Consider the following 11,627-nt stretch of genomic DNA (forward strand, 5'->3'; position numbering starts at 1 on the left):
TCACAGTCCCAGCCTGGTCTCCTAAAATGTAGGGCCTATCACCAGGTGACACCTTCCACCTGCACTCCTAGATCATCTGCAGATATGTCCCTCTGTGTCCAGGATATGCTGACCGGGGGCCTCTGATGGCCAGGGCAACTTGCGGGAGCCTCAGGGATCTGAGCCATCCTCCTAGGGTGGGCCATGTCACCTCCTTGGCCCTGGCCCCTGTATGGTGTTGGTTGGGGTCTTGGGTGAACATGCAAGACATTGCAAGAGGGACAGGGTCTGTGTGGGGCACAGCTCAGTGACACTAACAGAATGCTCTAAGGAGTCTGACTAGAGGTGAGGATGGCTCAATTGGTAAAGTGCTTGCATTGCAAGCGTGAGGACTTGGGTTCAGTCCCTAGGAATCCAGGTGCATATTTGTAACCCTAGTGTTATAGAAGTGGAGATAAATAGATCTTTGGTGTTGACAGACCAGCTGGTCTAGCCTACTTGGTGAATTTCAAGACAAACAGCCGCCACATTTCTCTACAGCTGACTCTAGAATCCCTGTCCTCAGCCTATAGCCTACCTCTATCCCTGAGTGGCGATCAGCCTCTGGGTAGACAGATTATAAAAGGCACGCCCATGCCAGATGCACTCAGCAGTCAGCCCAAATTCAAAATGGCAGGAGCACCTTCACAGTACCTTATGCCTACAAATCCCAATAGTTAGGAGGATGAGGTGGCCAGATCACTCCCAAGTCCTGGCTATATACTAAGTACAAGGCCAGCCTAAGCTACGAAGATCAAGGAGTAGGGGCTAGTACTGTAGCTCAGTTTACACAGTCTGCCATTTAATGTGAGGACCTGTATTCAGATCCCAACACTGACATAGTCCCAGCAACCAGAGGTCAAATTAGATCCTTGAGGCTTCATCCAAATTGATGAAGCTCTACAGTTAAGAAACCCTGTCTCAAAAAATGTAAAACTCGAGTGGAAAACTAACTTAGGAGAACACCCAGCATGGACCTCTCTGGCCTCCTTACAAATGTGCACACGTGCATGCACACCTGCACACAAAATGGCAGACGGCTGTGCCAGGACAAGCCCAGTTACTGCCTGGCAAGCAGCCCCCTCCTCGGACCCCGTGGGCTGGACTTGCAATGGTCCTTTTACCGGTGGCAATGAGACTGAAGCCGCGCCCCCTACCTGAAGCCCCTCCAATTGCATCCCATCATTTTTTTTGCAGCTTGGCCTGGCCAGATCTTTCTGAGTAAGTCTGTAGCCACCAGAGCCCTGGGGGCATGCTATGCCTGGGCCAGCTTTCCTTTATGGCATGTTCAGCTTGTTCAGCTGATGCACCTCTGAGTCCTGGGGTGGGGTGGTGGGGGGAGCAAGGTGCAGCGACCCCTGCTGACATCATCCCCTGCTGGCTCAGTAACCTTGGGTAAGTTGTTTAATATCTTTGGTTAGCACACTTCCCCCAGTGCCAGGGTACAGAGGTTCCCGGTGCATGTGTGGGTGTTTAGTGATGTCAATTGACTGTCCAGAGCCTAGGAGTCTACTTTGTATCTGGGCTTGTGAGTGAGGATCCTATCTAGCTTGTCCATGGCCACACGGCCTCTCAAGGTCAGAGGAAGGCAGGCCCCTGCTGGCCGAGCCCTAAGCCTCCTCATATTTGAAGGCCGGCAGGCACAGAGCCTGACTCTAGAGTGTAAGTCTTCGGGAGCACAGAGCCCCTCCCAGTCCTGCTGACTGTGTGGGCTGCAGGGCCACCCTCTGTGCCTGCCAGTCCTAGAAGGCAGATAAGTAGGTGTGGGTGGCTTCTTACAGGCAGGTGCAGGAAGGAATAGAGCCTATCTTATCAGCCCAGAAAGGTCAGGGAGAAGCTAATGGCCTTGCCTCCTCCTGTCTCTGGCCCCTGAGAATAAGAAGACAGGGAAACACCCCCATCCACCCCCTTTGTCTGATGTTGTGGGCTGTGGGAACTGACAACTAGGCAAGTGATACTGTTCCTGGGTAAGTGACACTTCTGTCTAGTTGTCTGCCTGGCCTGCCTTTGTCCCCCGTGTTTCCAAGGCCAGTCTAGCTGGGATACTGAGCCTATCTCAGACTCCCTGGGCACTGGATCTAGAATACAGGAAGAGACAAGAGAGAAGGCGGGCTCCCAGGCTTGAGTCCTTGTACCCAGGCATGCTAGGCTGTGCCATGGGATTCATAAACCACTTTAGGGTGGGGCTGACCTCAAGTTCAGGGGGAGGTGACTTCCCCAGCTCCCATTGTGGCACAGAGCTGGTCATCTCATGGCAAAGTCCACCTTCTTTGCCGTCTACCACTCTGAGCCACATCATGATGTCTGCCTTCGCTGTTTCCGACACCCATACTCTGCATATGCCTGGGTGAACCACCATGTAGAGACCCATCACTCAGAAGACAAGCCCCCACAAAAACAGAAAGCCCAACAAAGTCTAGAAAATGCAAGGTGTTTATCTATAAATAAGCAGCTAGTAGCTGGCAGGCTGGCGCATTGGCAACTCTGTTGTGCTAAATGGGTTAGGCAGCCCCTGCGAGAGCCTCACCAATTTTCTATATTAGAATGCAAGGGCAAGGGGTCTTCTTCACACACCCAAGATAGCCTCAGCCAGGCCCAGGCTATGTGGCTCCCTAGCCCTCAGTAACTGGGCCCACTCTGCCTGGCCATCCCTCTCTGTCACTGCTCAGCATAAGATCTAACCACCTGTCGCTTCTGTCTATGGAAGGAATGCCTAACCCACAGCTCCACCTACAGGCTGTAACTAAGACATCCCACTGGGTCCTTGGGTTGGTTCAATTCACCCAGGTGACTTCACTCTGGGCTGTACATTGAATAGAGAGGCCCCGTGAGTCTTACTCACTGTGAGGCTCTCAGGAGAGGCTGGGCCTCTGTCAAGAGATGCTGATAGGCAGGGACCCCGTTTACCCCAGAAACCCAGGCAAGCTGGATCCTCAGCTAGGTTCTACATATCCCGCACCCCTACAGGTCCTCTGAGGGAATCAGCATGCGTTTCTCTATGTTGCGACTCTTCTTACCACCTCCAGAGCCACTGGCTGGGCCGGGGTGGGTGCTGGGCGATGGGTGCCCACCCTGGCCGGGGCCAGGAGCTTCATGTGTGGACTGCTGGGTATACTGCTGGTAGGCCGGTGAGAAGTTGTGAATGGCATCCTGGACAATGTCTTGTGGGCTGATGGTCTCCTTTAAGCCACTGGATATGCTTTGCATAGGTGCTGGCGGGGCTGGAAGGTACAGTGTGTGGGGGCCTGAGGCATAGGTCCTCTGGTCCACAGCACCCCACTTCATCTACCCCGCCCCCTTAGCCCTGAGTCTCGCAGGCCATCTTGGGCTCTCTGGGTCTGGGGATCCTGCATGTCCAGGCCTTGCCGTCGGCTAGAAGGTGATCTCAGACACCAGAGACCCAGCTCAGCTCCTGCACCTCAGTATTGGTCTCTGGGCCTATCCTTGAATAGACTCTGGCCAAGAGGAAGCCCTTCACCTTGAGCCATGTGGCCAATATGGCAGTCACAGTAGAGTAGCCAACCCAGCCCCTCTTGACACCTTTCCCAAGCACCAAGGATTCCTAAGACAGTGGCTGGCTCCACCCACATCCTTCAGAGCTCACAATGCCCCCTATCTGCCTGGCTCAGATACTCATGAGGGTCTCCCCTGCTCCATACTAGACATCACGGCTGAGCTGTGATGGGGTCCAGCTCACCTGGTGAGTTCTTCTTCTCCGAATACACCTGGCTGGGGAAGGCGTAACGCAGTGCAAGGGAAGCAAATAGCATCTCAATACAGATGAGGAAATTCTGATAGCCAGCGGCTAGGGTACCAGCCCCAACCCTGGTGCCGTCCACGGCCTGGACCTCGGGGATGACCCCACACCTCTCCAAGATGGCCAGCAGCATCCCTAGGAACAGTGACAACCCCTCAGGCCCCATCCCGCGGATGGGAGTGGGGAGCTGAGCCCTGCCACAGTTCCTATGCAGGGGAAATGGCTAGCCTGATCCCAGATCCTCTTTGGTCCTGAGCACACTGGTGAATGTTATGATGGAAAAGTGCTGTGTACCTCAGAGTCGGGGTTCCTGGGTGCTCTCCCTGACATATCTAACTCAGGCCAGCGGACTCCTGCTCTTGGCCTCCTTCTTCCATCTTCTTGCACATTGGGGACTGAGTTCTCATGGCCTACTGGGGGCTCAGGAAGCTGAGGCACAGCCTCCATCTGCTGACAGACCTCACTGTGTCCCTGACTCCAGGCTTTACCATCACCAAGCTGAGCAGTGGAGTCACTGACTTTTGGTAAGGTCGGGGAAGCTGAGGCACACAGGGCTGGGATGGAGGTAAGATTCGAACCCAGGTTCCAGGGGTGCCACACCCTCACCCAAACCGACTCACACACCCTGCCAGAAGGAGAGGAAGATGATGGCTTTGATGGTGAGGAACTTGAGTACCGGCTCAAATGGTCTCAGGAGGTCCTTGGTAGCGAAGTAGAAAAGGAACAGAGCGTAGAGAGCCAGGCTAACCGAGGCATTGTAGACGAGGGTCACGTACAGGTAGCCGCTGTGGATGCTGGGCCAGAGAACTGCTGGTTAGGGTGGTCACTACTCCTCATAGACATCCTTTTTGCCTGTCCCCTTTCTGGCTAGGCAACCCAACCCTTGGTCAGCTCTACCTAGGTGCTCTCCCTAGGGCCTTAGGCAATATCAATGGGTGCAGTGGCTGGGGGCCTGGAGTTCCATCAGGGGTAGGCATGGTTCAAGCCCCTCTCCTAGAGCTGTTGCCTGTTCTGGGCGTTCCCACAAACTTAGCAATGTCTTTTTGTTTTGTTTTGTTTTTGTGAGGCCTTCCTCATGTAGCCCAGGCTGGCCTCAAACATGTTATAACCTCCAGCTTTTGACACTCCTACATCTAGCTCCGAAGAGCTGGGATGACAGGTGTGCACCACCACACCCAGTTTATATGAAGCTGGGGATGGAACCCAGAGACTCACGAAAAATACTTTACCAACCGAGCTACTGCTGGGGGTGGGAGTGTGAGCTGCTTGAAGAAGGGGAGCCCTGCCTCCCATGGCCCCCCAGTGAGGCACCTGCTCACAGCCTCCTTACTTGAAATCCCCATCATGGTATTTGTCAAAAGCCTGGAGGATGATGGTGATCAACGCCATAACGGGTTTCACAATGCAGAACTGAAGTGTGGCCTGGGAGGGGGAGGGGAAGGGAGTGAGACTGGGCTGGGGTGGGGTGGAGCAAGGGCATCGGGATGGGGGTGGGCAGGCCCCCTCACCTGTTTGCAGAAGCGTAAGAACGTGATGGAGTAGGACATACCACGGAGGCAGCAGGTCCCATAGAAGCAACTGGACCTGGATGTGTGGAAGAAGTCGGTAAGGCTACTTACCAGTAAGGAAATCGGAAGTTCTCCAGTGTGGCTGGGCGGAGTCCCGATGGGTTTACCTAATGGGTTTGCCTCGGATCTCAGCCATGATGGCGCTCTCGCCCCCCAGGTATTGGAAGCACAAGGTCAGGAAACTGTAGATGACAAATGCTGCAAGGGGACAGAGGGGTGACAGTGAGGGTCAGTCATGGAAATCCCCTACCCCGCCCCCCGCGAGCAAGACTCCTATCAGATACAGTCCACAAACCCAGGGAAGCGGGTGCACAGACTCGGACTATGAGTCCTAGGCATGGAGGCTGCAGACCGGACAACCCCTGAAGCAGGTCCCAGAGAAGAGAAGGAAGTGGAGCACTTTGAGGGCGGCAGGGGAAATGTGCTCATGTGCACGTGTGCGTGTGTGTAAGCTGAGGGTCCCCAACCCGGCTCAGCTCTCCTGGGCCCAGCCTGGGGTCTCACCTTCGTAGCAGTCTCGCACAGAGTCGAAGTAGACGTAGTAAGGATGGCCCCCAAGGAGGAGGAGGCTGAGCCATGAGTCGAAGGCGTAGATGGGCACAATGAATAGGAGGCGGATTACGAATCGCTGCTCTCGCGGGGCGGTGTAGGAACGTAGGTGGGAGTAGATCTGTGGGAGAAGAGTTCCAGTGGCATCTCTGTCCCTGTTCCTAGCCCAGCGGTTCACCACATGGGTGCCAGGCAAATGGGAGAGGACCAGAGGCAGGCAGAACACCAGGCTGCTCTCTTTCTCCCACACTGCTTGATGTTCTACCAAGCACAGGACGAGTACAGAGTGGAAGTAATTAGAGAGAACGTAGCACATATATTAGGTGAAAAATGAGACTCGCTTATGACAGGGGCTTCATGGGTGCTAAGACCAACTTAGCATCCCTGTCTCCAACTAGAAAGTAGGACTGGAGAGGTGGTTCAGTTGGCAAAATCTTGCTTTACAAACTTAAAGATCTAAATTCAAATCCCCAGCACTCATGAGCAAAAAACTAAGTGCAATCACACACACACACACACACACACACACACACACACACACACACACACACACACACGGATTGGGGGCACCTACCTACTGAAGGGCAGAGACATGGCTAAGATAAGAGTCCTTGCCTAACAAGAGTGAGGCTTTGGATTCAATCCCTAGAACATGACTCCTCCAAATTAGATAATGCTTAATATATACAAATATATAGTAAACATATATATGTACATATATTTTTTCTTTTTCTTTTAAGACAGGTATAACCTGGCTGATTTGGAACTTACTATGGAGACCTAGATAGTCTTGAACTAATTGAAACCTTCCTGCCTCTGCTTCCTAAGTACTGGGATTAAAGGTGTGGGCCAGCATAGCCAGCCTTTATTATTTAATTTAACCCAAAGTTTGACACAGGCTAAGCAAATGGTTTCCCATTGAACCATATCTTCAGTTCTTTAAAACTGTATTAATAGGCCAGGTGTGGCTGCCCAGGAGAGCGCTTGCCTGGCATGTTCAACCCCCAGTACCACAAAGACAAGAAATATCTGTGATTAACAAATAGAAATGTTATGCATTTTGGCATCTGTGTGAGTGTATGCCACATATGCATGCAGTGCCTATGGAAGCCAGTAGAGGGCGTCAGATCCCATGCTTCTAGAGTTACCTGCAGCTGTGAGCTACCCAATGCAAGTACTGGGTCCTCTGCAAGAGCAGCCAGTGCTCTTAACTGCTGTGCAGTCTCTCCAGCCCCTCCTTAGGGGATCTGTAGGCACATGCTCGACCACAGGTCACACCTCTAGTCCTCCTTTCCTCTTGCCACCTCCAGTGTCATTCCTTGGACACCACCCTTGTAGTGGTTTGTTTGTTTGTTTGTTTGTTTTGTTTTTCAAGACAGAGTTTCTCTGTGTAGACCAGGTTGGCCTCGAACTCAGAAATTCGCCTGCCTCTGCCTCCCAAGTGCTAGGATTAAAGGTGTGCTCCACCACAGCCCGCACCCTTGTAGTGTTATGAGATCTCTTTTTCGTTTGTTTGTTTTTTCGAGACAGCCCTGGCTATCCTGGAACTCACTCTATAGACGAGGCTGGCTTTGAACTCAGAAATCCACCTGCCTCTGCCTCTCAAGTGCTGGGATGAAAGGCACGGGCCACCACTGCCTAGCTGAGAGACAAGATTTCTTACTGAGCCTGGATCTAGCTAAACTTACAAGCTGGCCAATGACTTCCAGGACTCTGATTGGTTAGCCTTCCTTGAGACTACAGATGTATCCCACTGTGCCTGGAGGTTTTTGGAGGGTACTATATTGAACTCAGGTCCCCAGGCTTACATGGCAGGCCCTTTCCTTACTAACCTATCTCCTGTTTGGAGGGTACTATATTGAACTCAGGTCCCCAGGCTTACATGGCAGGCCCTTTCCTTACTAACCTATCTCCTGTTTTGATAGACACATACAAGGCTGGAACCAGCCAACCTTTGTTCTTCAACACAGTGTAAAATATTTAAAAAGGGAAGAAATTAAAAAAAAGGGGGGGGGTTGCTGTTGGTTGTGTCTCACTATGTAGCCCAGTGGTTCTCAACCTGTGGGTCTCAACCCCCTCGCGGATTGCATATCAGATATTTACATTAAGGTTCATACAGTAGCCAAATGACAATTATGAAGTAGCAGCAGAATAATTTTGTGGTTGGGGGTCATTGCAACAGGAGGCACTGTGTTAAAGGCTGGTAGCGTTAGGAATGTCGAGAAACTGATGATGGAGCCCAAGCTGCCCTCAAATACATCCTTCTGCCTCAGTCTCCCCCGGCACTGAAGTGGACAAGTCTGTCCATGACCTCAGGCCTAAAATTCATTCCTTCAGCATCTTCAAGCCTACAACATATGTTGATACTCTGTAGAGTCACCTGGAAGAACATTCTGGAAGTTGGGCTATTCGTTCATTTATTCTTCAACAAGAGTTTCCTAGGTCCTGCTAAGCGTCAGGACTGGGTAAAGCAGACCTGAAAGGTCCCTGTAGCACAGATAGGCTCTCCGCATGGGGACCTTATGCTCTTTGACCACTTCTAGGAATCTATCCCATGCAACACATGTATCCAAAAAGAAAGAAGAAAGAAACTGTGTGCAAAGAGGCTCATCACAGCAAAATACAGGAACAAATACCGTGGCTATGCTCATCGGGGAGGACAAGACTGGTTCCACCATAGAGCCCGTGTGTAAAGGAACACTATAGCGTGGGTAAAAATGATGTGCAGCCGCACAGCTCTATGAGAAGTCCTCTGACAGGATAAGGTTCCTGAGATCAGAGTAGGAAACCAAACAGGGTGTCAAGGGTCACGCATGCCTGACAAAAATGGAAGGAAAGGGCTGGGGATGTGGTGGAGTGCCTACCTAGCATGCAGGAAGCCCTGGGCTTCATCCACAGCCCCATAGAAACTGGGTAAGTAGTGCACACCTGTCATCTCAGTAGTTGGGAAGTGGAAGCAGGAAGATCAGGAGTTCAAGGTTATCCTCGGCTACAGAGGGAGTTTGAGGCCATCCTGGGCTACAAGATGATGTCACAAAAAACAAAATAAAACAAAACAAAACTCCAGGAAGGGGATTATGCTGTTCACTGTGAAGCTATCTGGATTGTCTGTATTTTTCTACAAGAAACAGAACAAGGACGTGCCCTATCCACACCTCAGTTCTAGGAACAGAACCCAGACCTCTACTACCAATCCCTTCTATTACCTTTGTGTGTGTGTGTGTGTGTGTGTGTGTGTGTGCGTGTGTGTGTGTGTGTGTGTGTGTGTGTGTGTGTGTGTGTGTAGGGGTGTCTCACTGGTTTGCTCAGACTGGTCTTCAAAACACTTCGGACCTCAGGGTAGCTTTCGCTTGTGACCCTCTTGGATCAGCCTATGCCTCTAGAGTCTTTCAAAGGAAGCCAGCTGGGAGCTGGGTGCCTCTTCCCCATTCCAGGCCACCGTGGCAAAGGCTCTTTGGGGAGGTGCCCTGCATGGCATGGAGGTCACTCTGTTAGAGGGAGCTGTGTGTGTGTGTGTGTGTGTGTGTGTGTGTGTGCTCGCACAGGGGACGTGTGGGGTGGTGAGAAGGCTGCTGACGTCAGAGACCAGCTCCTTATCTGTCCCTTCCTCCCTCCCCAGTCTCTTCCTCCCTTCCTCCCGCCCCAGCCCCAGAAGGGAGGATACAATGTGACCAGTCAACGGGAGACTTTCCCAGGCTGGTACCATATGGTTGGTGACCTTGGCAAGCTACTGCCCTCTTTTGCCTCAGTCTCTCCATTGAGAGACTCTCAACTCCTCGCCCGCTACTCTCCCAGCTCCTCATCTCTCACCTCATACCCCAACCCTCCTCCTGTTCTCCACTGTCCTAGTTCCTAACCAGCTCACTTTCCACCTCCTCCTCCCCAAACTCCCTGTCTGACTTGAGATTCTCTATAGAGCAAGGTCCAAGCCCTAACCATTTCTTCCAGTTGTGTGAGTCTGGGAAAGGTCCTGGTCATCATCTCTGAGCCTTGGTGTTTTTGTCTGTGAAATGGGACTAAGCACACTGGTAAATGGAGGTGTTGATCCCCTCTCCGTCTAGCCACTCCCCTTCCCAGAGGTCTTCATAACAAGGCCAGCCTCGTGCCACCTCTGTGGCTAAGACCTGCCCGGCCTGCCCTTGGGCATGGATCTTTCTCTCTTGTATCCTGGTTACTGAGGTGCGCCTGGACAGGTACCAGCCAGCAGGTGTCTGTCACAAGCAGAGGCGCTTGCTTTTGCTTCCTGTCCCCAGCTCACCTACTGATTCAGGCCCTCCCACGGTGCCAAGCGGGTGTTCCAGAGAGCCTGGGGCTCTCGGCTCCCCTAAGCAACCTCCACTTCTTCAGCTCTCCGGCCCCAGCTCCCCTCCCCCATATTCCAGATGCCTATCTTCCATTCCTTAGTTCTCCACTCCCTGCCTGCCCAACCGCCCCCCAACTCCTCGCCCGCTACTCTCCCAGCTCCTCGTCTCTCACCTCAAACCCCAACCCTCCTCCTGTTCTCCACTGTCCTAGTTCCTAACCAGCTCAGTTTCCACCTCCTCCTCCCCAAACTCCCTGTCTAGCTTGAGATTCTCTATAGAGCAAGGTCCAAGCCCTAACCATTTCTTCCAATTGTGTGAGTCTGGGAAAGGTCCTGGTCATCATCTCTGAGCCTTGGTGTTTTTGTCTGTGAAATGGGACTAAGCACTGACCTCAGGGAGTAGAGTGAGGGACTTCACACATGACTGGGGACGCCCTCTCAGCAATCTGCCCTCTGCCTGGCACAGATCTCCCTCCTTAGGCTTGGCTCTAGTATGCTGGCCCTGGAGAAGGGCCATAGACACCATGCCTAGGATCCTACCATGTCTCAGTGACTGGTACTGGGAGCTGTCCCATGATCACAGCATCTGTCCATGAGGCCCATCTGAGCTGTGCCAGGCCTCACGGAGACTTCGAGGCTCAGCGGGGATGGGGGTGGAGGGGGTGCTTACCTGGTGGCCGGTTAGCAGCAGAGCAGTCCATACAAATACGCCTGAAACGCCTCGGGCCAATGCGCTGGTGAGGAAGAGCTGGGAGGCCCCCTGCGAGCCGTTGTCCACGCGCTCCATCAGTGGCCCGGCTGCCACTGTGGGCATTGCCGGAGGGGGGCTGGGCGGAAGCCAGGTCGCTGACACAAGTGGTGCTCCGGCTGTCTTCAGAAACCCTGACGCATTCCTCATCTGCAGAAGCCAGCAGAGGAGTGAGAACCCAGTGAAGGCTTCCGTGGGAGTGTGAGGGGCAGGAGGTGGGGCCGGAGGTGGGCAAGGCCATGTGGGTGTCACCTCGGGGCCAGTTCTGCCCAATGCACTTGCTGCTTGCCTGACCACCACCCCTAGCACCATCATCCGCTGAAGCTTCCCTGGGGGCCCACCCACCATGGCCACCTGTCCCCTTTGTGAGGGCCTGGGTCTGATTTTTCCTACCAGCCCTCCTGACTCTGGGCAGTTGTGGGCTCACACTTGAACAGGAGTCTGGCTGTTTCCCGGCCTGGGACTCAGATCCTGGGTTGCCATGCCCCCTCAGGTTCCTTCCTACCCGGGCTCTCAGATAGCAACTCCATAGGAGTCTAAGACTGCTTCTAACCAGCTGTCCATGGCACACCCCTGTAATCCCAGTACTTGGAAGGCTGAGGCAGGTGGACTGTACATCTGTGAGTATAAGGGCCAGCCTGGTCTACCTAGTTACCCTGTTTCAGAAAAGGAAAAAAAAAAAAT

At 53.0% G+C, this 11,627-nt stretch overlaps 1 protein-coding gene across 2 annotated transcripts in view; it reads right to left on the reverse strand.

Moving 5' to 3' along the window:
- Positions 1–1,744: 1,744 nt before the first annotated feature.
- The window catches only part of Tmem184a (transmembrane protein 184A), a 16,234-nt gene continuing 6,351 nt past the window's right edge, over positions 1,745–11,627 (reverse strand). Inside the window, exons 2-9 of one of the 2 annotated variants that reach the window (XM_031338503.1) lie at positions 10,866–11,093; positions 5,848–6,013; positions 5,451–5,541; positions 5,284–5,359; positions 5,106–5,197; positions 4,400–4,569; positions 3,716–3,910; positions 1,745–3,239 (exon numbers count right to left, since the gene is read on the reverse strand). In XM_031338503.1, coding sequence (XP_031194363.1) covers positions 2,980–3,239; positions 3,716–3,910; positions 4,400–4,569; positions 5,106–5,197; positions 5,284–5,359; positions 5,451–5,541; positions 5,848–6,013; positions 10,866–11,093 — 1,278 coding nt within the window. In that variant the 3' untranslated portion in view covers positions 1,745–2,979. The remainder of the gene's footprint in view (positions 3,240–3,715; positions 3,911–4,399; positions 4,570–5,105; positions 5,198–5,283; positions 5,360–5,450; positions 5,542–5,847; positions 6,014–10,865; positions 11,094–11,627) is intronic. The other variant, XM_031338502.1, reaches the window with a different exon arrangement.

Source organism: Mastomys coucha, unplaced genomic scaffold, assembly GCF_008632895.1.
Source record: "Mastomys coucha isolate ucsf_1 unplaced genomic scaffold, UCSF_Mcou_1 pScaffold22, whole genome shotgun sequence".
NCBI classification, from domain to species: Eukaryota; Metazoa; Chordata; class Mammalia; order Rodentia; family Muridae; genus Mastomys; species Mastomys coucha.